Source organism: Armigeres subalbatus, chromosome 3 (assembly GCF_024139115.2).
Source record: "Armigeres subalbatus isolate Guangzhou_Male chromosome 3, GZ_Asu_2, whole genome shotgun sequence".
Classification (NCBI taxonomy): domain Eukaryota; kingdom Metazoa; phylum Arthropoda; class Insecta; order Diptera; family Culicidae; genus Armigeres; species Armigeres subalbatus.
In genome coordinates, this window is record NC_085141.1 from 16,312,829 (window position 1) to 16,337,868 (window position 25,040).

A 25,040-nucleotide genomic window follows, 5' to 3' on the forward strand; every position below is an offset into this window, starting at 1 on the left:
AATAATAAAAATCACTCCGCGTCGTATGTGTGCGCGATGATTGGATGGAATGGGTGGAAATCGTGGATGGTGGACAATGCCGCTACGGGGGATGAGGAAGTTCAATCCGGAATGGATGTGTGTGTTCCGATGGATGGGAAGAACACGGTTCAGCTCCCCGATATGTGCTCCGCAATTGTGTGGAGCGTACTTTGTGAAGATGGATTGCGAGAGGAACGATAAAAAAAAGTACAGAGATGTGAATAATGGAACTAATGATTCGGGATAGAGCATTCGTAAGTCCGCTGCTTTAATTAGCGTACCGCCCAACTGCCTACGTCGAATTCTTTATAACAGGAAATGTTTCGAAGAATTTTAACCGAGCTGACCAGTTTTGATAGTTTTTATTTTTCTTCTTCTTCGATAACAATTTGATAATTTTCTTCATCTGTTTCTTGGACAATTGAACCCACTGCGTATGGCCATGTTCTTTCTTCTTTTTCTTCTTCACCTTCACCGGTTTATGTACCACAACCTTTTTCTTCTGGAATTTGAGTTTCTTTTTCTTCAGATGATCCCACAGTGCCAAGGCTAAGGTGGCGGTATTCGTAACAAGTATTGCTTTCATTCCTATCATAATCTTAGCAATAACCATGAAAAATAAGGTTCCAACGGCTTGGAATATCAATGCCAATGCCACCGATCCCACTGGGCTGGACATAGACGTGTACACTCCTGAACTGGGCTTCGCCACGATCACTTTTTGGACCGCTTGCAACGGAGATGTCTTCTGGTGGGCTGGTTTTTTCACAAGGCGAATTCGCGGCGGACGAGGTGGCGGATAGCTGTAAGCATTTTGAACTCTTGGATTGTCAAAACTTTCTGATCGAAATATCACACAATACTTACGAGTAATGATGCCAACTTGTGTCCGGAAGCACTTCGAATACGTCCCCCGTGGCAGTTGCTGCTCCGATGTACTCCGGGTCAAGCAACTGACCCAGTCCTGTTGCGAATAGTAAACTCGTCAGCACCAGTGCTATCGCGGCCAACATCTTGAACAGTTCGGATCTTGGAAACGACTAATCCGGTCGATCATCATCAACATCTGGCATAAGCGGGAAGCCACCCAAGGCAAAGGTCCGTGGTCCCGTTGGGGTTCGGCCTACTGTGCCGGATTTTTTATATTTCATGTTTCACCGAATTTACGACTCCGAAGGTCATAGATCGTAGTAGGTGAGCTTTTGCGGGAAAGGAGAAGCCGCATTGGCTTCGACTCAAGAACCGTTGGTAATGAGTCGGACGAGTACCATCAAAGTAAGCTTTAGTATCGAATGACGTAAATTCAAAGCGGGGTTTGGTTAATGCAAAAACTAAAGAAGCGGCATCCGAAAGAAATATGACGAAAGTGTTGAGTTTTGAGAGGATTTTAGTATTAACGATTAGAAAATGTTTATTATGTGGATAATAGCCAATAACCTTTCCATCACAGCTTTCTGCATTGCCGTTTACGCGTAGCAATTCCACGTACGTAAAGATTCCCTTTTTTGTTGAAAGTACTGTATCAAACAAGTAGTAGACTTTATGCATCCGGGGCCTTCACCAACAACCAGATCCAAACACCAGCTCCTATCTACTACAAAATCATATCCGGCATTTCTGCATTCGTGTCGTACACTTATATCCAGAATAAAATACTGAACTTCTACACTCAAAAAGTGATTACAAGGTTCCCATCTGCGTAACCGGAGTCCACTTTTACAACTCCTACAAGATTTCGAAAAGGAATGACATCAAAAAACCAGGTCCGGCTAGGTTCAAATACAAAAAGATTATTGGGCTTTTATACAGATACTGTACTGAACTATTCCAAATATGTATATGTCAGAATTTGAATTGATTTTGCAAATTTTCAATTCAGAACTGTATTGAAATTAATCGTCTGCTGGCTAGGTGGATGCTCACATCTTCTGAACTGAAATTTTGATGAGTGATATGAACATTATTTCCTAATAATAAAATCTGTAATTTAAATTTGAAAGCTCATTTAATCCCAAAAAACATTTTCAATCAATATCATCTACATATCATTAATGTGATACAAATAATTTTAAAAATTTTGCAAACCAGCTCGGCTCATAAAGTTCTCAATTCGCCCACCAACGACGCAAAGATTGTCTCGCACCTGCCGTACGAACGTTTTCTTCGCTTTTCCTAACGCCTGTGCATCCATAAGCAACCAGTGTCGCAACTGAACTGTCCTCATCGGAAAGCAGATCCAAAATGAAAAGCATCGCATGGAAAAGGTAAATAAACCGCCACTCACCTCCTGACCCGGTCTCCTGAGTGCACATTTCACCGACGTGCTCTCACTCCCGGAATGCTCTCATTTTCGCTCACTGTGCTACTCACGACCCCTTAATCCATATAGCATTTTTCAAGAACTCACAACCTGGACGAACAGCACTCACGGACTCACGATGCCAAAAGGAGAACGAGCTCCACCGGCACTCAACATGACTGCATATGTGCTGGATGCATCTCGCAAGGAACTCTCTCTCTTTCTCTTTCGGGAGAGATTGGGTGGTGGGCGAGTGCCACCACTCACATCCCATCACCGGGCTGCCATAGGGAGTTTGAGACCCCACGAAAAGCATAGGAAAAACGCAGCATGCCGCGAGAAAACATGGCAAAAACAGGTCTCGCACACTAGCGCAAACCGCGCGTACCTAACAGGCACCGGGTGGTGAGTTGGGTGGTAGTGGTGAGTTGTTTTGGTTCGCAGCAACAGCAGAATCAGCACAAGAAGGCGAGCAAAAATACACAACGCGGAGACCGTCGTCGCTGCCGCGCGCTCACTCGCTCGTGCCAGCTCGCTCGCTCGTTCGTTTCGTTCGCTTCGCTCTGCCAGCGCAGCGTAATATGATTGAATTGGATTAGTCAACTGCTGGTATTATACCAGAAAACATCGTTTTTTGATAGGGGTTCGATAGGCGATTATTGTGCGGTTGCGATTTTTTCGGTTCTCGCGCCCCCGAAAGGAGCCCAATTTTTTTCCGCAAACGAGCGCGCGCCCCGATGCGATATGTGAGTAGCGGTCGGCCGCGCGATGAGTAGTAGCCTTGTTCTTGTAGCGCAGAGTACACTGCAGAAGCGGTAGTGGCGATCGACCTCGAATCCGCAGATACCCGACCTTACGCACGACCGTCCACGGTTGCGGTGCAGCAGATCGCGCGTGTCGTCCCGAATCCCGGGTGACGAATTATCTGACGGAATGTTCCATGATGTTTGAGTTTGTTTTTGAATTGTTTTCGACGATTTTTGTGAATTGTTCGATTTCGAACGAAGCGAAATTACGAATTTGAATCGACAGAAGATCGACGTGACGACCACTGGCTGAAGATCGCCCGTTCCGAGTGATCGATGGCCGAGAGTTCTCGAGTGACAGCTGCGAGTGACAACAAATGAAGCGTAGCGGTGCGTGTGATTTTAATGGTTTTCGAAAAAAAAATCGTCAATCGGTTCGCATCGTCTATTCTTGGGTTTTTCTTTCGGTCTTCGATAAAAATTAATTGAGACAGCACGAAATTCGGGTCAACCAAGCCAGCTGAAAAGCAAAGAAAAATAATTGTGACAAAACTCAAAAATAGAAATTTCTGCGTGGGACACTTGGTTAGAAGACGGTGGAGAAATCGTTTGTTTTTGTTTCGCCGTGGGATGTTTTATGTGTTGTTAGCATCTAATGTGAAATTAATTTCTGACCTTCGAGATGTGAGAGCCGATTACCGATTGTTGTTCTAAGTTCGAAGCGAAAATATTTTGAATGATGTGGATTGTGTTTTAATGACCTCAAACCACCACCAGCGTGATCGGAGGAAAGAAAAACTCCCCCACCCGAAAGTGCAATTTTATGACAGGGCTGTCAAAATGCAATAAAAAACCAATTTATCGACCGCAGTCGAAGCGAACCAACAGCAAAATAAAACGCATCAAATGAATGGTGCAACGGCGCAGTTGTTCCGAAGACGAAGAAAGAAGAGATGTCAGGTGATCGATATCAGTGAATGCAAACGATCGAAACAGTGAGCGTTAGTTTGACTGAAGAAGAAGCAGAAGAAAAGGCCTATTAGGACCCCTTCCTTCGCCACAGAAGAAGCTGTGAAGAAAAAAATTCACCCCAAGAACAAACTGCTAAAGGGCCTTGTCCTCAGTGCGTGGTGCGTGCAATCCCCGTAATAACGGCGACGTCCACAACGACGACGACAACGGCCTCGTCGTCCAGCGCTGCAGCTGCCACTGGTGGCCGGCTGCTCGAAGGGGTTGGCGGTGGTAGACCCCCGCCGTCTCCGCCCTCGCCGGAACCCGGTCTGGACCAGCACCACCGAATGCAGCCAACCGTACCGCAGAGCACGGGAGGTGGTGATATGGACCTCCCGACCGTACAATCGATGGATTGGGTGTTCCAGAACAAGCAGCTCTACTTCCTAGCGCAGTATCTAGCACAGGTAGGTGCGACACCAAGCTGTGAAGCTGTCCCTGACCTCCAAAATCTCGTCCCCGACTGCCCGCGTGTGCGTTCACCAGCTGAGACAAAGCCCCCCTCGGTTGGTTGACACCCGACCGGAAGAGATTTAATAATTAAGAAGTGTGCCCATCACGCAGCCAGCTTCCCGTCTGAAGGGGTTGAAGAGTTTGCCATTAGGCCGGCAGCAGCAGGAAAAGACAAAGACGAAGGAGGCGGCTACAGCTGAGCGCCACCGTTTAAAGTGCTGTTGATATTGGCTGGTTGGGGTGTTGACGACGATGATGTTAATGTTAGGCAAATCCTTAGAACGCACTTTAAATTATGTTTGAAAGTCTCACTTTGACGTCGTGAGTACCGTAGTTAGCCGATTTACTGCGTTGCACAAATAAAATTACAAAAATTGAAAAACTTGAAGTAGTGACATTGTTGAAAATGCGAAATTATAATGAAAATGTTCTGCGGATCAATCGGAGAATACTCACAGAGCCGCAAGTGAAATTCCGATGCACAACACTGCGCTGAAAGGGCGGTTCGTTGCTCGGAAAAGACACGCGCAGCAAGTAGCGACGGCATTTTTGCGGAATGTTTCTTCTGCGTTCGCTGCCTGTCACTGTGATGATTGTGATACGGAGGAGCTTTGGCCTGTATTGAAAATAAATTTCTCATTTTTAAAGATTGACACACTTCGATTGAAGGTGAAGAAATTATAATTATTTGTGAATCAGTTAAATTGTAACCAGTTCAGAATTTTTGACGTGTTTCCTCTATTTAATCGCGAATTCAATTGAACTTTGATATTCAGTTTCAATTGCATTAAAGTACTTCACTAGAACTTGGTCGTGATCTAAAAAATGTTTTACGATGTTTTATGTACCCCGAAAGGGCTGATGATTGTTTTATCTCTCATTTGGGTCGATACAAGTCTATGAAAAATCGTTCTCGGATTTTTTGGATTCCAATTGGAGAGAGCAACAAATAAATTTTAAAGATATTTAATGATTTTACCGAAACATTCTTCACTAAATCCGATCGAAATAAATAATAACTTTGTTACAGAGTGGTTTATTATTTTATTTCCAAAGCCGTACAATTGTTTTCTTAATTTACGACGTTATACATATACAAGTCACTAGAAAAGTTAACGATTGTGGCATGTTTTGTTTATCTATTGTCGGGAAATTTTCCAAAATTAAATGTTCAATAAATTGGTCACAACAAACTTTGAATTACATAAAATCTTTCAACTATATTTGAGTCATAACTCAAACACTGCTACCGGGAACGGGTGATGGCATAAAGCAACTGGTTTGTTTGACTAAAATAATTTTACTAATCACGAGCGAACTAAAGAACAAAAGAATTAAACCAAAAAAAAAGGTGATGTTGAAAATGATAATTTTTCAAAGTTCGCGTTAAATAACTGGTTTATGAATCTGGAGCGCATCTTCGTCCGAAAAAATAAACAAATAATATGTTTTTCTATAGCACGATTTTTCTTAAATAACGTGTTTTTCAAAGAGCAAAGAAGAGATGAAATGATTCCTTCTTTTAAAGCACGCTTTTGCGGATATGAGATGAAAAAATATATGATTTCCACTCTTGATGATAATGTTTCTCCGAAATTTTTCGAACGGCTGATGATTTTGTTACCCTTATTTGATTAACTTGCTATAACATGAACTGACTAGAAATAAATAGAGCACATTTTTCTCAAAAAATTAATACAACAAGAATAGATGATTTATTCTTAGAAAATACAAAGTCGTTCTTTTTGACGTTCTCTTACTCAAGCTTCGAAACTTCATAAAATAAATCTCTCTTTTATTTCAAGGGCATTTCGTAGCTTAGCGGTAAGGCACATGGCTGCATGGCAGATCATTCGATAGGTGGCTACATTCAGAATGCCATTTAGAATGCCAGTGAAGAACAACTCTTCTTCATTAAATGTTTGAAACCCGGACCTGCATATTTACAGCATGCGGAAATAATCAGATAAATGTGTTTGAAGGGACCGCTATATTTTGGTGGGCATCGGACCTGCAAAATAAATGCCTTGGCGGTGAGCTACGGAATTTCTTCTAAGAATATCCAAAAAATCTGGACTTTCTGGAGTTTTCTGAAAAATATTTTTTTGTCATTACGTCGTTATATTATTCTTTAGTTAATTGACCAATCATTGCAACGTTTTCATTAATTCTTCTTCTTCTTCTTCTTCTTCAATGCCTCTATATTCCAACTGGAACTTGGCCTGCTTTTCAATCTCTATTCTATAGCATCTATTCTATTCCTCAGCTATTAATTTAAAGCAATTGTGGCAAGTACAATGGATACACTATGCCCAAGGTGTCGAGAATGTTCCCAACCCGAAAACATCCTAGACCGGACCGTGCATTGAACTCTCCATCTCCGGATTGGGAATCCTTCGCCATTGCTCGAAGTGAATTAATGTGTAACTTAGGTATTTAAGATTATTCTAAATACTAATTATTCATACATTAAATAACCCGGACTTATGTAAAATTAAAATATATTTCGGAAAAATGTGTTCCAGTTTGAGAATGCATTTCCATTTTTGTTCCAAACGAACTAACTCTTGCCTCAATATTGACATTTTTCAGACTTGAAAACTTCGGGAAAAGTATTCACTTAGGAATCATAGTAAGCGAATGAATTCATGAGCCTGCTTGTCCTCGTGAAATCCAAATTTAAACGTACAGTAAAATCTTCATGAGTCGATATTCAAAGGACTATCGACTCATGGAAATTTCGAAATGTGGAATAGGAAAACTGTTTGGAGGGACCATTATAGTAACCTATGACAGTTGTGCGTTGCTTCCGTATTATGTTACGTACTAAGCCTGTGACAAGCGCGGTATCATCGTCATCAATATACATAGGCCGCTGTCATCATTGAAAAGCAATGGGGCAGTGCATAGGTTCATTATTTGACGTTTGAGCGGTGCCGAAATTCATTTTGAATGAACTCGATGTATGAAAGAGTGTTCATTTTTAGTAAACAGCGCACCGCTCAAACGTCATTGTGTTCATTCGATGCACCTCCCCATATAAAAAAATGTGCCCGGGTCATCCTGGCTATGATCTGGCAATGGGCTAAACAAACGGATGCAAGAAGCTCGGATGTTCCCTTGAAAACGCGAGTACTTTTGAGTTTGGATTCCATGCGAATTCCCCCCTAGGGTTTTTCAAATAACATTTTATGCTCTCTTGACTTGATATGTTTTAGATCCCTCCCTACCAATTCTTAGAAGAACGTTCAAACTTTTAGTTACCATTAAATTGCCTAAAAAATATCACTCTAAAATTTCACGATTGTTCTTCTCTGTATCAATAATTGTAAGTTATTCATTATTGTTAGTCTAGAAGGATCATCCCACAACGTTTACTGCTTCAGATCAGATATGTGTCTAGAATCGTAGTTAGAAATTACAGGATTATAGATGACTTACGAGAGAACCCGCGGTTCTGTATGAGCACAATAAGGTGATCGGGAACCTAATACATCGCAAGTAGAAAAATCAATGTATCAATATATCAAATCAATAAGAAAAATGAAATATTTAAAAAAAATGTACAAAACCTCCAATTATTTGAAATGACCTTTCCCGTCAAAAATCGTATCTCGTTTTATTCAGTCAGTCGGTTCTTTGGCTTATTTAAGGTAAATTTTAAAAACAAAAACCAAAAAATTATTTCAGTTCTTAAATTTTCTGTCTTTGTCTTGTTTTTCTCGTACCGGTCTCCTGGCCAAGCGCACGCAGCGATGTAGGGTAAGACGGTATAATGCGCCTCACCTGGCCCCCCTTTGATTTCTAGAAAACCATAACTAACTAAGGGTCAAAATCAGTTGGTACCTTTGAATATTTGTAAAACCATCATACTATGTGAATGTGGAAGTATTTTTGTATTACATAATAAAAATAATAGCAAAATACAAAAAGTTACAGTTCTGATGTAACTTATTATGTTTGTTTGCCCAACATTCTGGAGCGACGCTAGCCTACAGTCCGCAAAACATGATCTGGAACACTCAGTTGGGCAACAAAATAACTTTTCTCAGTAGTTAATATGATATAAAGTTGCTTCCATCTTCGAAAATGTAACGTTTTTCGAAAATATGTTTCACTGGTAAAAACGCCCCAGTGTAGGCAGGACGATACGCCCTTCCCAACTGGACACAAGCGCGGCGAGCTTGCAGCAGTTGCTTCCAAATTATATGGAAAATATTGAAATGTATTTCAAGAACCTGATTAAATGGACTTATATTGGTTTTAATGTCAAGCACATAAGGATTTGTAACTTTTTTAATTATGGGATTGATAAAATATTAATGAAGGGCTATGAAACGTCTTTGGCTAAGGTGGGGCATATTGCCCAGGCACTTTTTAAAATCCATTTTTTCACGACTTTTCAATAAGCTTTATTACGTGTTATCTGTAATATTTTTATATGACTACTCACGGGCAGTGAATTTGCGACTTCCTGGACTACCAAATAACACAAAGTTTGCATAAATTGCGTTAAAAAGTAAAAAGTTATCAAGGTATTATACCGTCTTACCCTAGCCACTTTTTCCTCGGGATTCCTCTTCAGCTTGCTTTTGAGCTATTTGTCGCTCAGGGTCAACGGCCGTCCGGAACCGGGCTTTCTTTTGATGCTCTGATTGTTGTCTAATAGTGCCAAGACGCCCGTTCCGGCATCTACAAAGTGCCGCACGATGTCCGTTTTCGACGCGGTGGGGTGATGTTCTTTGAACGCTGAACGGAGTTGCTTCACTGTTTTTGACATCACAGTTAGAGTTCGACTGATAGCGCCGTCAAATTTTTGTCTGCTGATTCATGGGTTACTATGATTGATGCTGCATCGGTAGTTTTGTCTGTGCGGGTGAAGGTAAACCCATGATAAATCGTCAATTTTTGTCCATTATTTATAATGCAAACGTTATGTATGCATACTTTTCAAGTAGTAATTTTTAACCGATTTTGTCGCAACAAATTCAACACTGCGATTCAAGCTCAACATCCATCACTTTTTAGAAAAAGTTTTGCTGCATAATCAACACCGAGCAATATTTGGACCTTTTTCAGGATTTATCAATTTCAATCAAAATATTTAATGCAGACATGTTGTTTTGCTTCAGTAAAAATAAGACCGGACCAATTATCGTAAAATCATATCAACCGCAACAGTGGTAAAGGACGCACTACATCGTTTAGTGAGCTCAGCAACTGTCCAATCAAATGTAAAGGGGGAATCTCTCCTATACTGATCTTTCATAACTAGAAACAGCGGAGATATCCATTTAGAAAGTCTATTCAGTCACTCAATGGAATCCTGTTGAAGCAGCGAATTCTCTCCAAATGTTGTACAAGAAAGCTATCGAGTGATGTCTTAAGGATTGTTGCGCCGATCGTACCTTTGTATCGCTCGGTATCGCAACGATTTCATTTCGGAGCTATCGTCAGACAGTAAGTATCGTTTAAGAACCTAATCAAAGTAAACATTAGCCCAGTATAGTCTAGGTACCTTAAATTGTTTGCATTAGCTGACCATTTTCAACCACGCATCAATTTCCTACAAGAACCATGAACTGTTCTGTCATCTACGCGCCCAGATTTCAAGTCGACGTTATTTCAACCAGCGAGCTGCACCGCAGTTAATGACCATCGGCTCTTAAACTTCATCAATGCAATGTTGAATACGAGCACCGAAAGTTGTTGGTACCTCGTCCAATTTTGCTCTGATTAATCGGAAACCGCACGAATTAGCTTTGGGTTAGGCTCATCAGATTTTGCATGATAATTCATGTCCTCGCTTGACTGTTTAGATATAGACTGTAGCGTTGGGCCCGCTCTTCACAAATAACAGGATCATTCGACAATTTCCGATTGTTTTGATTGTAGACGTTTTTATACTCGATTTTAAAAACATCTACAATCAAAACAAGCGAGTATGAATTACTAATCTTTGGTATGCTCTCGAAAGCTCCAATTAGTTCGTTTCTTCCGAATTACATTCCCGCATAATCCGGTTAGCAACAAGCTCTTCGATTAAAACAGGGTGATAACAGATCCTAGTCATGTGGATGTTTTTGTTGGAATGGTTCAAAATTACCATCAAGACATTGAGCAGAGATACTGATATGGGACGATGCATTGATACATTGGTAAAAAACTATATTAACGATTAACGTTATACATAGCTAAAAAAGTGTAACAATCGGTAATCAAATAATAAAATTGTATTTAGTCGTGCTACATCTAGCTCAGATAGGATAAGTATAAAAAAACGTTGTTGAACGAGAAGGCAAACATATTGTGGGAGCCGTGTGACAAAATCGAGCAAAAATGTTAATAACATCTATTGAAATTGTCAAAAGCTAATCTTGAGAAAAATTAATGCAAAGTTTTGAAATATTTTCTTTTCATACAAACTGTAAGGAAATCCAAAATGACAAATTTTCATGAATTTTCACATTTTTTACAAATAACGTACAAACTATATTAACATATTGCCACAAAATTCTAAAACCAAAGCATTGTTTGCTGTAGTCAACTTAATTTTGACCAAAATGTCACTTACACCCTTCTGCCTCTGATTCCCTCAATTACGTAAGGGATTTTTCTCGGTTCTTGCCACCCATAGTAACCTTTTTTTTCAGCTAGGTCCCACTGCGTTTAGTTTTCGAATGATGGGAAACCCATTTAAAAATTAAATAAATCTACCTCAATGTGGCTTAGTTTCATCTGCATAGCCAAGTTGGATTGGTAATTCTAATATGGCCGCTACTTAGAACGGAAAATACTGGTGACGTCCTGTTGCACCCGATGGTTGCCACATGTATTGATCTTTAAAGTACACAAATATGGTCATGCTGTGCCCAGGCTACTATAGTTCGTGTAACGTTAATTGCAGCAACAGCCCCCAATAATGGACGAAACGTATATCTTACCGAGTTTACGCCGAGTAAATGAAAGATGTAGCTATGCATCGTAAAATGATCTAACAGGATTCGTGGACAGGTTACCAGTAGAGCAGCCGTAGGGTGATTGAATATGGTCAATGTACAGGGCGTGCGAGTAAGTATAAGCAAAATTTAAAAATAACATTACGAACAAGACGGCCTTACTATTGAGGTCGAAATACGTATCTGTAAAGTTACAATCAAGTGGTGGAATTGGATAAGATAGTACTAAATTGTCTTATGACAAGTTATTACAAATTTGGTTTTTGGGGAAAAATATGTCCTAAGCCATATTTTATCTCGATTCAACATCATATATCTGAGATCGTTCAGCACAAACCGTTGTCCTACCGTTGTTCTCAATCTTTTTTCAAAAGTTGTGATGAAGTCCGCTGCCTTAACATGCTTTCACAAATATGCCTCTGTCAAAGTTCCAAACATTATCAATAGAAAATGCCAGGAAACAGTTTTACCGAATTCATCTCTTTGGGTGCACGTTGCCAAATCCGCCAACAACAGTACTGGGTAATGCTGTTTTCGGATCATGAACAGTAGCTGCCGCTTAATGAATCCTCTTACGTACACTTCAACTACTATCGTGTAGATTTTTTCGAATTGATTTGAGAGCATTTCTCACTTACCAATTGTCTGCCAAGCCATTTACTTTCTAGCATTTTTTTTTTTTGAAAGACTTACTCATCGTTATGGTCAATACCGCCATCGGGGGTGACAATGGGACATCGCTTTCACCGACAGTCTGGAGGTGATAGAAAGAATCGTACAAAAAGGTCTCTTAAATTTTAGTCTTCTCGCCCTCAGATGCATTTAATCTATTCTACAAGCATTCTAAGGTATTGAAACAGTGACCCTTTCTCATCCCCATTTGAACTGGTCCTCCGGAATCATCGAATTTCACTCGTGATTTATCATCCCTAACCTTGCATAACGATTTTTCGTGCAATATTTTTTCTATAGTATACGGGCCCTTGTTTTCAAATATGCGCAATGTTTATTAACTTTTTTTTCTTCTTCTGCTTCTCGAAAGTCCAAATTCCATTTTATACGTTGCGTGGTGGGCATAATTTTTCGATGTTCTCAGGTTTTTCCAACCAGTAAGAACCAGCTGGGTTGGGTTGGGCCCTCCTTAGCCGTGCGGTAAGACGCGCGGCTACAAAGCAAGACCATGCTGAGGGTGGCTGGGTTCGATTCCCGGTGCCGGTCTAGGCAATTTTCAGTTGAAAATTGTCTCGACTTCCCTAGGCATAAAAGTATCATCGTGCTAGCCTCATGATATACGAATGCAAAAATGGTAACCTGGCTAAGAAACCTTGCAGTTAAAAACTGTGGAAGTGTAATGAACACTAAGCTGCGAGGCGGCTCTGTCCCAGTGTGGGGATGTAATGCCAAGAAGAAGAAAAGAAGAAGAACCTGCTTGAACGATTTTCCGATCCAGCTTAGGATTTACAGAGACCGGCTGTTTTACAGATCCTCCCCCATATACATCCGAATCGCATTACACACTGCACCGATGCTCACATCTCACATTCCTGCCATCTGACTCAGTGATTTCCAAGACATCTCCTACACCTGATCTGAACACCTAGAGGGGCACATTGCCCCATACATATCGATATAACATTTACTTTCCGAAAGCTTCCGAAGTACACTATGTGCCTTTTGTTTTGGATTGATTTGCCATCGTAACTCTTTCCGTACCACCAAGATAGTTCTTGGATTTTTTAGGACCCGTAACACTTCGATGTACCCTCCACTACCCGTGAGGCTTTAAGTTATTTTATGAATGGGTCCTCGAATTACATCGCTTACCTCGCAATACATCCGGAGAATTATACGTCGTATGTTTTTATGTATTTCAAATGAAACTTCAACATTGGTTGAATATGTTCTCTTTTGATGCACGCATTTGCTTGAAATAGTCTGAGAAATGGAGAATTCTTCCAAAGCACGCATGTGTCCGAAATAAGGCAACCAGATAGAACTTGCAATTGCCTGGAATACCGCGAAGGATTAGGTAACTCTAAGCATTTGCCTGTAATGAGATGATGATGATGATGATGATGATGGTGGTCCCGCCACATACCCCTACAAAGGTTTGAGCTAGACGATTTATCTATAATTAATTATCAATTTTAATCAGATTCAGCAAACAATAAACGATCCCATTATTTCCATAGATATAAATAACATTAACATATAACATAACTATTCAGCAAAAACATAAGTTAGTAAAAAAAAACAGTTGAATTCCACCACAGAGTTTTGCAAGCATCAGTGGTATGCAGGTCCGATTAAGATACAAAACTTGTGATACCTCTCTTATGATGCCAAAAGTTTCGTCAGAAGCGCGTACTCAAACGTACTCTCGATAGCACCAATCAATTTAATTTACTCGAAAAAAATTCAAAACTTGTGTTGCCTCACCGTAGATACCTAAAGTCTCGATAAAATCGCGTTCTACATATCTGAGAGCTCACTACTTTTCATAGTATCCTTCAAACAGTTTCAAATGTTTCAAGTATTGATTATAAAAATTATGAGGCAAACAAGTACAAGATGATACAAAATAAGCGTCAATGATTTCTTCTTTTTCCATCATATACATATTTAGTCAAAAGAAGATAAATGAGTCAATGACTTTCTAAAGTACGTTGTTTAATTGAAGTTTCAGTTTCTGTTCATGGGAGGTTCGCACATTCTAAAGCCTGTCCACGTTAAATTTCGGACAACCAACTTCCTACGTGATTTTTTAAAAAATTTACAAACCGCTGATACGAACCATTTACATGACAACTAAATCATTTTGCTTCATTGGCTTCTTTCAGCATCTTTTAGCTGATGTTCAAATTGATGAAATGGCGACAAATCAATTGGACATTATCTGAGTGTCCGAAATATAACGTAGACAGGCTTTAATAAAAAAAACCCAGATTAATCCACCTAGCGGTGATAATGCCTTTCTCGTGCGGTAAAAAAAAAGTATTTTGGTATTTTGGAAATCGGTTAAGGGTAAGTGCATTAAACGTGAGCTAGACTTTTTTACGCGCTTTTTTATGCGAAAAAAATATTTTAGCCATAACTACCAGACCATTGTCCGATCAGCTAATTTTCAATAGGAAACAAATGCGGCAGTATACTGCGTCGAATGCAACCTGCGAAAATCGGTCAAGGTAAGTACAAAAAAAGAGAGCGAGAGTTTTTGCGCTTTTCGTGCGCACACACACACACACACACACACACACACACACACACACACACACACACACACGCACACACACACAGACATCACCTCAATTCGTCTGAGGCGATTGTTCTATAACACTATGGGTCTTCGGGTCTCCTATTAAAAGTTTGTTTTTGGAGCGAACATATAGCATTTACGTATACTTAGTGTACGAGAAAGACAAAACCTAACGCTAAATAATCTCATGTTTACAAAAGTTAAGTAAAATGCATCTAACTTTTGGTTAATTTCTATTCAAAGTTAAGTAAATGTGCTCAATATTAAATAAATTTTACTCAATTTCAGAAAAAAATTACTTGATTTTAGGCTCCTACACTAACCCCCCGATTTGGAGTGAAAAGAGTACCCTAATGTTAGGTACTTTTTCTAACCATGTAATATAACAAATATTACAAATATTTTCATTTATATTTAAATCATATTTTTTTAGAGGTATCTATAATGAATTCGATTGATGAAGCGAAAGTTGCAAATCTACCATGAAAAAGGGCAGGTTTGTTCTTGTACCATAACGAACCGAGTGTTTGTTGAACAAATTTCACGATATTGTTTGGTATTGTGAATACGGACTCGATATTCGTGATCACGCAGGACGGAACCATTTAAAAAGATACACTCAAGCATCTGTAGCGAATTTCTTTAAAATTATGAATTACAATTTTAATGTGACACCCCAACTATTCTGGAATAGTTGGATATGGCTTTGTAGAATGTTCTGTGGTTCAAAACCACGCAGACTGAAGTATCGTAATCCTATTTTTGAAGATAATTTACTAAAACTTTATAACATACATAATTAAAAATTAAAGAATCTGCACCATCTGTCAAGAGGTTTGTTGTTACCGTAAGTGTTGCGGTGTAATGGGGTCCAAAGCAATCGGGGATTAATCGATGCGCAGGTGCGTGTGATTTTCCGGAGCACGCTACTGCAGTCAATGTTTTCACGGATCATGTCAAAAATGGAAAGTCGTTGTAAATACTTTCGGCACTTGGAGAGTGCTAATGATCTGTGCTCATACGGAGGCAGGTTATCGAAATTAATCCATGGTAGCCGTCGGATGCTTTCTATGCGTGATGTATGAAGCACATTGTAAGGAGAACAGAATAGATAAGAAAGAAAGATCTTGGTAACTTGGCTTAGAAACCTCGCAGTTAATAACTGTAGAAGTGCTTAAAAATGCTGCGATGTGGCTATGTCCTAGTGGGGGATGAATGCCAATGAAGAAGAAGAGTACTCAAGAATGCTCCGGACCAATGCGAGAAGTGGAGTGTTTTCAAAGCATAAACATCATCGAATTGTACAGAATTGCTGCGCAGGAAGTCTAGCATTGTGTTGGCCTTAGAGATCGTCATGAAGATCCAAGTAGCACACATGTTGCAAGTTAGTTTCCGCAACTTATATGCATCGAATTTCTAGTCTTATTTTGCAAACACATGCTGCAACCAAATCTGTTCAAAATTTGCTACTTGGGAATGTGCTCGTTGAACTGAAGCTTGCTGTCCAAGGTAATGCCAAGATCCTTTATGGAGTTAATTCTCATAATCGGTAACTGATTCATCGAAAAGTCAAATCTGATTGGTGAGTGAGCACGGGAAAAAGTAATGATCTCTGGCGTTGTTCGATGACGTTGGCTTGCATTCCGTTTATCTGACACTACAATGATAAGCGTACAGTCCGCTTGAAGTGCACAGCAATCTAAAGCTGACTTAACGACTCGATAAATTTCCTGGTGATCCACATAAAGCAGCTTGCATGAGTGTATCTGATAACATACGTTTTTAATAAAAAAATATTTATTAATTAAGAACATTTAAGTAACTTCCTTGTGGAACGCCCTATAGCCCCTTCATCTATTTTCTCTATTTTGAGCTTCTTTTAAAACATTCTTGAACATTTTACCACCTCATTAAGTTATCCATGTTATCCATGACCAGTCAATTGAAGATCAATCACACTCATCAATATTCTCTTTTCTTAAGCACGTGCTTTCTGTTGTAGCCCACAGCATCCAAGTGCGTTTGTTTACCAGCCGGCCGATGATTCCTACAAATTGATAGCGTTTGGCTGTTGGCTACTCAAATGACAATTTGATCACTGTCAGGTTTCCACCGATAGGCAGTGGATGTTTTTAAATATTTCATAAATATTCTATCTGTCTCAAATGAAAAAAAATGATGCGACATTCATCCAGGGATTCCGACAGAAATCCTCGAAGCATTCCGATGAGAATCCTTTAGTGATTCCGACGGGAATCTCCAGAGATTTTGATGGGAATCCTCCAAGCGTACCGGGGAGTCCGAAGGAAATCCAGTCCAGGGAGTCCGAAGGAAATGTTCCATGGATTCAAAAACTTCACGGGATTCCGACGGAAATGTTCCAGGGATTCCAATAAAAATCTTCTAAATATCCTCCATCGTCCAGGAATTCCGACGGAAATATACCAGGAATTTGAACGGGAATGTTGCAGGGATTCCGACGGGAGAGATCAAGGTATTCGGACGGGAATGCTCCAGATAATCAGACGGAAATGTTTCAGGGATTTCAATGAGAATCTACTAAAGATTCCGAATAGAATCCTTCAGGAATTCTGACGGAATTATTCCAAGAACTCCGACGGGAATGTTTCAGGAGTTCCAACGGGAATGTTTCATGCATTTCATAGGCAATGTTCCAGGGATGTAGAAGTAATTCTTCGAAGCAATCTGTCGAAGTATCCAGAAGCAAATTGTCGAGGGACCCCGAATTAATCCTCCAGGGCTTCCGTAAAGAATCCTCCAGGGATGTTGAAACAAATCATTGAAGGATTCCAAAGCAAATCTTCGAGGGATTCTGAAGCAAATCATCCAAGGATTTTGAAGCAAACAATCGATGTATTCCGAAGTGAATCGTCGAATCCAGTATGATTCCGAAACAATTTGTCGAGGGATTTCAAAGAAAATCTACAAAGGGATTACGATCGTCGAGGGATTTCGAGGCAAACCGTCGAGTCCGAAGCAAATCACTGAAGTATTCTGAAACAAATCCTCAGGAAATTCCGAAGCAAATCTCCGAACGATTCCGAAACAAGTTTTCGAACGACTCCGGATGAATTCCGAAGCAAATCAATGAGAGATTCTGAAGCAAATCCTCCATGGATTATAAAGCATATCCTCCACAGACTCTGAGGGTATCCTCAATGCAACGATGCCGAAAGGATCGGTATGAATTTTTCTGGATTCCGAAATTATATATAGATGATTCTAGAAAATTCCTTAAACCTTGGTAGAAATTCTTCCTGGATTCAGTGAATTCCTCTCAGTTCTGATGAGAATCCTTCTCATGTATGCTGATAGAATTGAGATTTCAAGCTGCTAGAGCAAGCGAAGTCTGCTGATAAACTAATCTTTCACTGCATCTGTCCGTGGATTGACCATGTCTTTGACTGTTAGTGAAGTACCCACGATTGCTTTGATTGATACTTTGGTGGCTCTCCGCCGTTGTTCATATCAAAGGCAAACTAGATGACCTTTCAATCATGCTTGCTATAGCTCTCGAATATCAAATTTAAAGGAACTCTCAGGCCCAAAGATGAATACATACAGGTATTGCAGTGTGTCGATTTTATGATTCCTGCAAATTATTTAAACAGCGAGATTTAGTCATCTTTGGACTTTTTCATGGTACAAAAGCCACTGAGGTTAAGCTTACGTTCGCACTGAAATTTTTATTTTACACCCACGCTAATCTCTCCCATCTACTGTCGAAGTGAGTGAACCTTGCTCATGCCATAATTATCGAGCACAAAGTACTGAAAAGTGATACAAGATTAGATCATTGACTCAAACTGATTTAAAAATAGAAAAAACAGTGCTACATCTTAAAGAATGAATTTCTAACGAATGCTTTCGCCCTGAGTGCTGGTTCCTGCAGTACGGTTTTGTGGCGAATGATTTATTTTGGGGATTGAAGAATCAACAGCGTATTGGACAAGTGCAAATTGTTCGGTTATCCACAGACCTTACCGTTATTTTTGTCTGTATTAAGCATAATTTTGTCAGAGGATGTTTCATGTCGACTCTTTAAGCATTGTTCTCTGTTCTGTGGTCATGGTTTTTGGATCGTTGCAGAAAATTTCAAGTTTTTAAGAAATCTAGTATTTTTAGTTTCGAAATGGCCCGATAATTCTAAATTATAGCAGTCCATTCCCGGATGGATGACAATATTCATCAATTCTACAGACTCTGTAGAATCCCAACGGGAGGTTCCCGCTTTGGTTCTACTATTAGTTCATAGCTAATTCATTCATGGTGAAATTATCGGGGAAATGAAAAAAATCATGAGAATACAATTTTGGGTCAGCTGTTGAGGAGAATAAAACAAACGCACGGAAATTGATCTGTATGGTGCTGCAAATAGTTCATTGTCACATTTGCAACACCCGGGCGAAGCTGGGTTTCGTTCGCTAGTTATGATTAGCTATTATGAAAACAGAACATTTGTACAAGACATGCATCTGGAGCTCTAATAACTGGGACAACTAATAAATTCTGGATCACAAATATATTAACAATTCAGGATTCAGAATCGATCGACAAGCCAATTAATGTCCATTAGAACTTCTTCAGACAAGAAATCTCAACAACCACAGATATGCCACTTTGCTAACCACTTGCTCTCGCTCGAATGTACTTCATCCTTCCCCGCCGATACTATCCAGCCAAGAACTGGCGACTCACACGAGAGTGATCATAAATAGTGCTGCTAATAGCTGGTACACGAGATTCAATTTGTAATAAATTACCAGCCTGGCCGCCTGGAGCGCGTGTGCACGATCGTCAAACGCCATCGAAGCGTGGATGCATCACATAGTGAAGCGCCACTACTACTCTACTGACTGCGCGCCCGTCATCGCCGGCAACGCCTTCGATCCGCGCATCCTAACCACCCTCATATGTATCTTGTTCCGGACCCAAAACGATCGCAGTGTTATTTTATTGACTCACCGAAGTGTTGAACAAGTTCGATTGCACTCTATGAATAATTAAAACGCCCGGGAATTCGTTCGGAGTCCGCCTCTTATCGGTCGTTGTCCCAGCAGCGTTCAGCAACACCGGGCAAGGACGGCTCGATCGAACCGGTCGCAACTAGGCACAAAGCTGGGGCAACGTCATACCTTCGACAGCGAGGACTATGGAACACGTCAGAATAGGGAGAACGGTATTTTGTCTCGTTTTAATCGGATTTCTAAATGTGACTTCAATTCGCGACTACAACGCTAATTTATTGACACACAGTCTGGTAGTTCCTAATGGGAATTATACTGCGGAGGAACTGAAGGGAGGAAAATCGTTCACGCACATTTTGACAGATATCATGGGTTTTCGCGATGAGTGTGAGGATATTTTTGAAAATCAATCATGTTGACAGGTGGAAGTGATGCCAGAACTACTATCTATAATCATAATATTTCTAAACTGATTTGACTAAAGATGAATCACTCCATCGCTCGTAACCGGAACAGGAAAATTCAGTGCCACCGATGGAGTAAAAATAATATCAAACATTCAACTGTAAACACTAAACATATCGCCAAATGGCCCCGTTTCGGAATGGGTCAGTTTTTTTTTTGGTTTAGTGGTGGTGGTGGTGGTGGTCGATCGTCAATGGTGAAACGAGGCAAATACTACGAAAATAATTACAATAATCACCATTTGCGCATACTTTGTACCGGTTCCGTTCTTCTACTTCACACTCTCTCACACTGACTGTGTTCCACAAAGCAACGAAAAAAAACGGCATAGAAACAGCAGCGGTAGCGGATAACAAGCGAAAAAAATGTTTACAAACACGTGTACAAAAATGCGGCTATGCTTCGCGCACTGCCTCTCCGACCGAGCTGACAGACACCCCGAATCCGGCATCGACCGGTGGTGGTGGACTGATGAAGTGACGAAAAAGGGGTTCGCACCGAAATCGGCGGTTTTGCAGATCTACATCGGCATTAGTTAGTACATGGCCGTCGAAGTATGCCCTGTGGTGGTCGCAAATCGAGCGTGGCGCTTCGCGTCGCAAACTGTCACGCGAAACGTCGACCACAGAGGAACCGGCCGACGGTGCGGCCGTGTGATGGACGACGACGGTGCAGAATTCTTAGCCGCCGCTGCCGCCCCTCAAGAGAAATTATAATTATTCGAGTCTTTTATTATTAGAATGTATATTTTCACCTCGTTAGTGTCGGAATAAATATTAAAGGAATTGTATGCGCAGCTCGCGGAGGGGCAAGAAAGTTTCTGAGTTACGAAGTCTGAGCTGTGGCAGCTGGCTGCTGGCAGCGATGCATCCGATATTATTGTCGCGCCGTAACCGTTGCCGCCACCCTCGCCACGGTCAAAGCCTCTCTCGGTGGAGTGCGGTTTTTGATCTTTTAATTTATTGTAAAATTCACAAAAACAACAACGCTTCGGATGCAATCTTGCAATAATTATGATGCGCGTCGCTGCCAAAACTGGCATCGTTACGATACGTGGCGGCGACTGAGGTGCGGCAAAGTTGTGCGACAATTTATGTTTTGTTGAGCCCACAAGTAGCGTCGCTTGTCTCATCCCGCGTCGCGTGGTTGCACTTCTTGTAGTGTATTTATTTTGCATTAATTGAATTTTATCCTAATGGAGTGTGACAATGATGCGGCAGGACCGCCCGATTCGTGATCCCCACGGCCAACGATGCACGGCAGATTCGGATTTAATTGTTTTTTCACGCCGACGACTCACCGTGACACAAAGTGGGATCCTGGGCCCACTAATCGCGTCACGGCTAATCGGGTCGATTGGAAGAGCGTTGCAGTTTAGTTCGTCGAATTGTGTAGCCGTTGCCGAAGACCCGGGGATCTATTAGGTGTTCTAAATATATTCCCGAACTGAGTGGTTCTTGCGAAATCCGGCGGCATGCGGCCAGGCCAGATACCGAGTTTCGATTCGCAACCAATGGGTGAAAGTGGTCGTTATTCAAGTGTAACTATTTTATTGTACGCGGTGAAAATAGATCTGTGCAAATGTTGCACGGGGTCTTTTGGCTAGCTGGCTGGGCTGGTGCAGCTGGCAGTGAATGTCCTATACGAATCTTGGTGAAATTCTTAAAGGTCATCTGGGTGAAAGTAAGTTGCCAGGGAAATGATAATTGGAACAACCAGGAAACGACTCATATTATTCGTTCCAAAAATAGATCCTGTCGATCCTTGAACCCAAGAGTAAAAGCATTGAATAGTCAGTCCATCCTTTGGTGCACGTTTGGACAGGGTTCAGAAGTTCGTCTATGCCATGCTCGTGAGAATGACGTTTCTCACAACTTTTGCTCATCTACTGTTTCATTTTTTTAATACAATCAAAGCACCAAGTGGTCCGATCTTGTAACCAAATTCCGCCAACAAGATCATCGGCTGACACCTCCGCTCTACCTTCGATTCCTGCCCCCGCAGAAAACTCGCCCCGTACAAATGACCGACTATTTATTTTATGTTTCTCGCTCTTTGACGCGCCCCGATCGAAGGCGCACTTCAATCACATCCTCGGCCCGAACGTTCTTCCCTGGCAACGTGTTATTAAAATCGTATCAATTTCAATAATAAATAATGATGATTACCAATACGCAGGCACCGAACAACCCCTCAAAGTCGCCCTATTTGTGGTGTGTTTTGGTATCATTCATCGAACTTCCTCGACGACGAATACCCCGAAGCGCATCGATCTCTCGCTGCCATTCTCCATCAGGAGGATGCAGATAATGATGATTAGTTTTTGCCTCCACACTCGTCGGCGCGCTCTTCCCGAGCGAGCGCGATTCTTCGGTGGCTCTGCGGCTGTCAGACGCGGGCAATTTCGAGTGAGCCGCTTTTTGCCGCACCGGGAAGCGCATTAAGACCGAGGAAAGAAATCAAAAGCATATCTTTGAAACAAATGTCGATAGATTAATCAATTTATGGCTGTTTTTTTTTTCGTCGATGATTCCTTCCTCCCTCGGAGTCCGGGGCTCAAGATTCGAACGGCACAGGGAGAAGAAAGTCATTTAATCAGTCTCGAGACAACGGAATTTTCCTGACTGGGGCGACGGTGATGGCAAGGGTGGGCAGACTTCCACTTCCTTGGGAGGAAAACATTTCCAGAATTATGGTGAACAACCGCACAAGGTTCATATTTATAAATCATTTGAGATAAATCTTGGCTGGCTGGTACGCACTCCGCTGCGGAGCCGTAGAGTGGAATGAGCGGGCAAGGCCCGTTCCATCCATGTTACCTTGAGCGGAGGAACTCAAAATGGTCGATAATCGGTGTGCAAATCACATCGCCATCTACGATTTGGCGGCTGTCGATCTCTGCTGATCATTGATCGCTCGTACTGTCGGCATCCCGCTCTAACGAGAATTTGATTAGTTATTAATGACTTTCGCGGTCTTCGATCAATTGGATTTGACTGTCCACGGCCACTTCATAGCTCCCAACGCCGGCATAACGACAACGAACGGAATGGGTATCATCATTTGTCAAAACGAAGCCAAACAAAAATTGATACCATCAATTTTTCTCATATTCTCCATCTTCTGTCGCCGGAGCATCTCCCGAATGATTTTTCGATCATCTATAATTACGATATCCGGTCGCCTCTCGGCTCTTCCGACAAGTGGGAAACGACAACAATGTCAAACCCGGGCTCGAATCGAACCGCACACGCAGCCAGCCAGGCCGAATTGGGAACCATGAGGAAGGCGAAAAGTTCACAAAACAATTGAACCGCAAGAAACAAATTCAAAACTAGTAGTTTCGAGCTGTTGTTTTGGGGTTTTCCCCTTGTCCTGCCCTGGCCCCTTCATAACCGCTCATTACGGTCTGAAAAATTTGACTTTTGAGAAAAGAGGAAAAAACGCGTCTGCAACCAAGGCAACGACCACCAAACAGTGCTGGGTCGATTTTGGCATGTTTCCACGATTGTTCATTTCGGGGAGACATGTAACAATCATTCTACTGTTTTTTTTTTATTAAATATAATTTTACACATCAGTGTTTTTCCACATGACCATTTAGATTCGATTTTTGACAATTAATTGCATATTATTCGGCAAAGGATCCACGTGTCTTGGAGGGACTCGAACCCTCAACCTCCTACTCTCTAGATAGGCATGATAACCCCTACACAACAAGACCACTTAAAGGTCACGTTTGCGGAAAAGCTATCAGAATCCGAGTACCAACCTCCACCGCGGTTAGCACAATTTTTGAAATTATTTCGAGATTTCTTTTTCTAATTTATCACATTAGTGTTCAGGAGGTGTATAGGGAACTGTTCCTATCTCCATCTCACTGAACATATATTCGTCTAACCGCGAAACAAAGAAAAACGGCACCAAATTCGTCGCTTTCTTTTGCCAACATGCGTGCTCACCGCTGAAAAACAAATTCTGAGAAACAATACAAATACCTTTCCATTGTTTTTGAAGGGATGAACATCAGAGCCATGAGATGAAATCCAGGAGCAGTTCCCCTATTATTTTCAGGCTTCAGATTACTGACTCATATGAATAAAAACCCAGGATTGATCCAATCAGCGGAATGCAATTTTTTCACGTTCGGCTTGCCGGATAATTTAATTTTGCGCCTCAAAATTATCCATCTCGTCACGACTCCAGATAATTTTTACAAGCATATTCACAAAAATGTTGAAAAACTGCTGTATTGAACCTACTACTTAGCGTGACGCATCGTCAGATGCAATCAGTTTGGAGAGGAAACTGAGCGGCATATGCTTTTCGCGAAACATGCGACTATGGATAACAAATTTCCGCATCATCGCTTGTGTCGGAGTTTATCGCACTGTAATTTCTCCGGATAAAGTGGATGGTGGAGAAATCTGTTGAGAGGTGAGTGAATGAGAAATCCGAGCTCTGATTATTTAAAAAAATTGACTAGCGCCCTTATCGTCAGAAAAAGAGCAACGGATCCTAAACTTTGCACTCACCGGTTATGATAGACCTCGGATGTATTAGTCCTGGGTTAGGTGTTGATTTTGCTTAGAATCTGTTGTAGTTTTAGGTTGTGCATTTTGGCACAGCTCTCCCAGACCGACATGCCGTGTTCGATGATGACGAACTCCCTCGATCAGCTACAGCAGTTTCAGTCAAAATCGTTTTGTCAACCAGTTGCCCAAAAATAAGTACGATGAGGTAGTCAGGCCCGTCGTTAGCCCATCTCACTATTGTGCCTTTGAGTGTTAATTTCCAAACTTCCAGGAACAAACTTTAGAGGATTTTGGACGATGGCCCGGG

General features: G+C 41.2%; 2 protein-coding genes across 4 annotated transcripts in view; one reads left to right on the plus strand and one right to left on the minus strand.

Annotated features, from left to right (window-relative positions):
* Nucleotides 1-313: 313 nt before the first annotated feature.
* On the minus strand, nucleotides 314-1,146 carry LOC134221496 (uncharacterized). Its single transcript, XM_062700691.1, has 2 exons — nucleotides 889-1,146; nucleotides 314-824 (listed from the first exon to the last, which is right to left on the minus strand). The coding sequence occupies exons 1-2, from the start codon at nucleotides 1,032-1,034 to the stop codon at nucleotides 314-316; spliced, it is 657 nt and encodes a 218-aa protein (XP_062556675.1). The 5' UTR covers nucleotides 1,035-1,146.
* Nucleotides 1,147-2,917: 1,771 nt separating this feature from the next.
* The window catches only part of LOC134223105 (homeobox protein cut), a 716,360-nt gene continuing 694,237 nt past the window's right edge, over nucleotides 2,918-25,040 (plus strand). For all 3 annotated transcript variants that reach the window (XM_062702236.1, XM_062702237.1, XM_062702238.1), the window contains exon 1: nucleotides 2,918-4,484. In XM_062702236.1, the coding sequence (XP_062558220.1) occupies nucleotides 4,365-4,484 (120 nt within the window). In that variant the 5' untranslated portion in view covers nucleotides 2,918-4,364. The remainder of the gene's footprint in view (nucleotides 4,485-25,040) is intronic.

Bases quoted from the DNA above. Each gene is read 5' to 3' on its own strand.
- LOC134221496 (XM_062700691.1), bottom strand. From the start codon at position 1,034: ATGTTGGCCGCGATAGCACTGGTGCTGACGAGTTTACTATTCGCAACA. The intron at 825-888 runs GTAAGTATTGTG...AAATGCTTACAG, and splicing joins ACAAGTTGGCATCATTACTC to CTATCCGCCACCTCGTCCGC.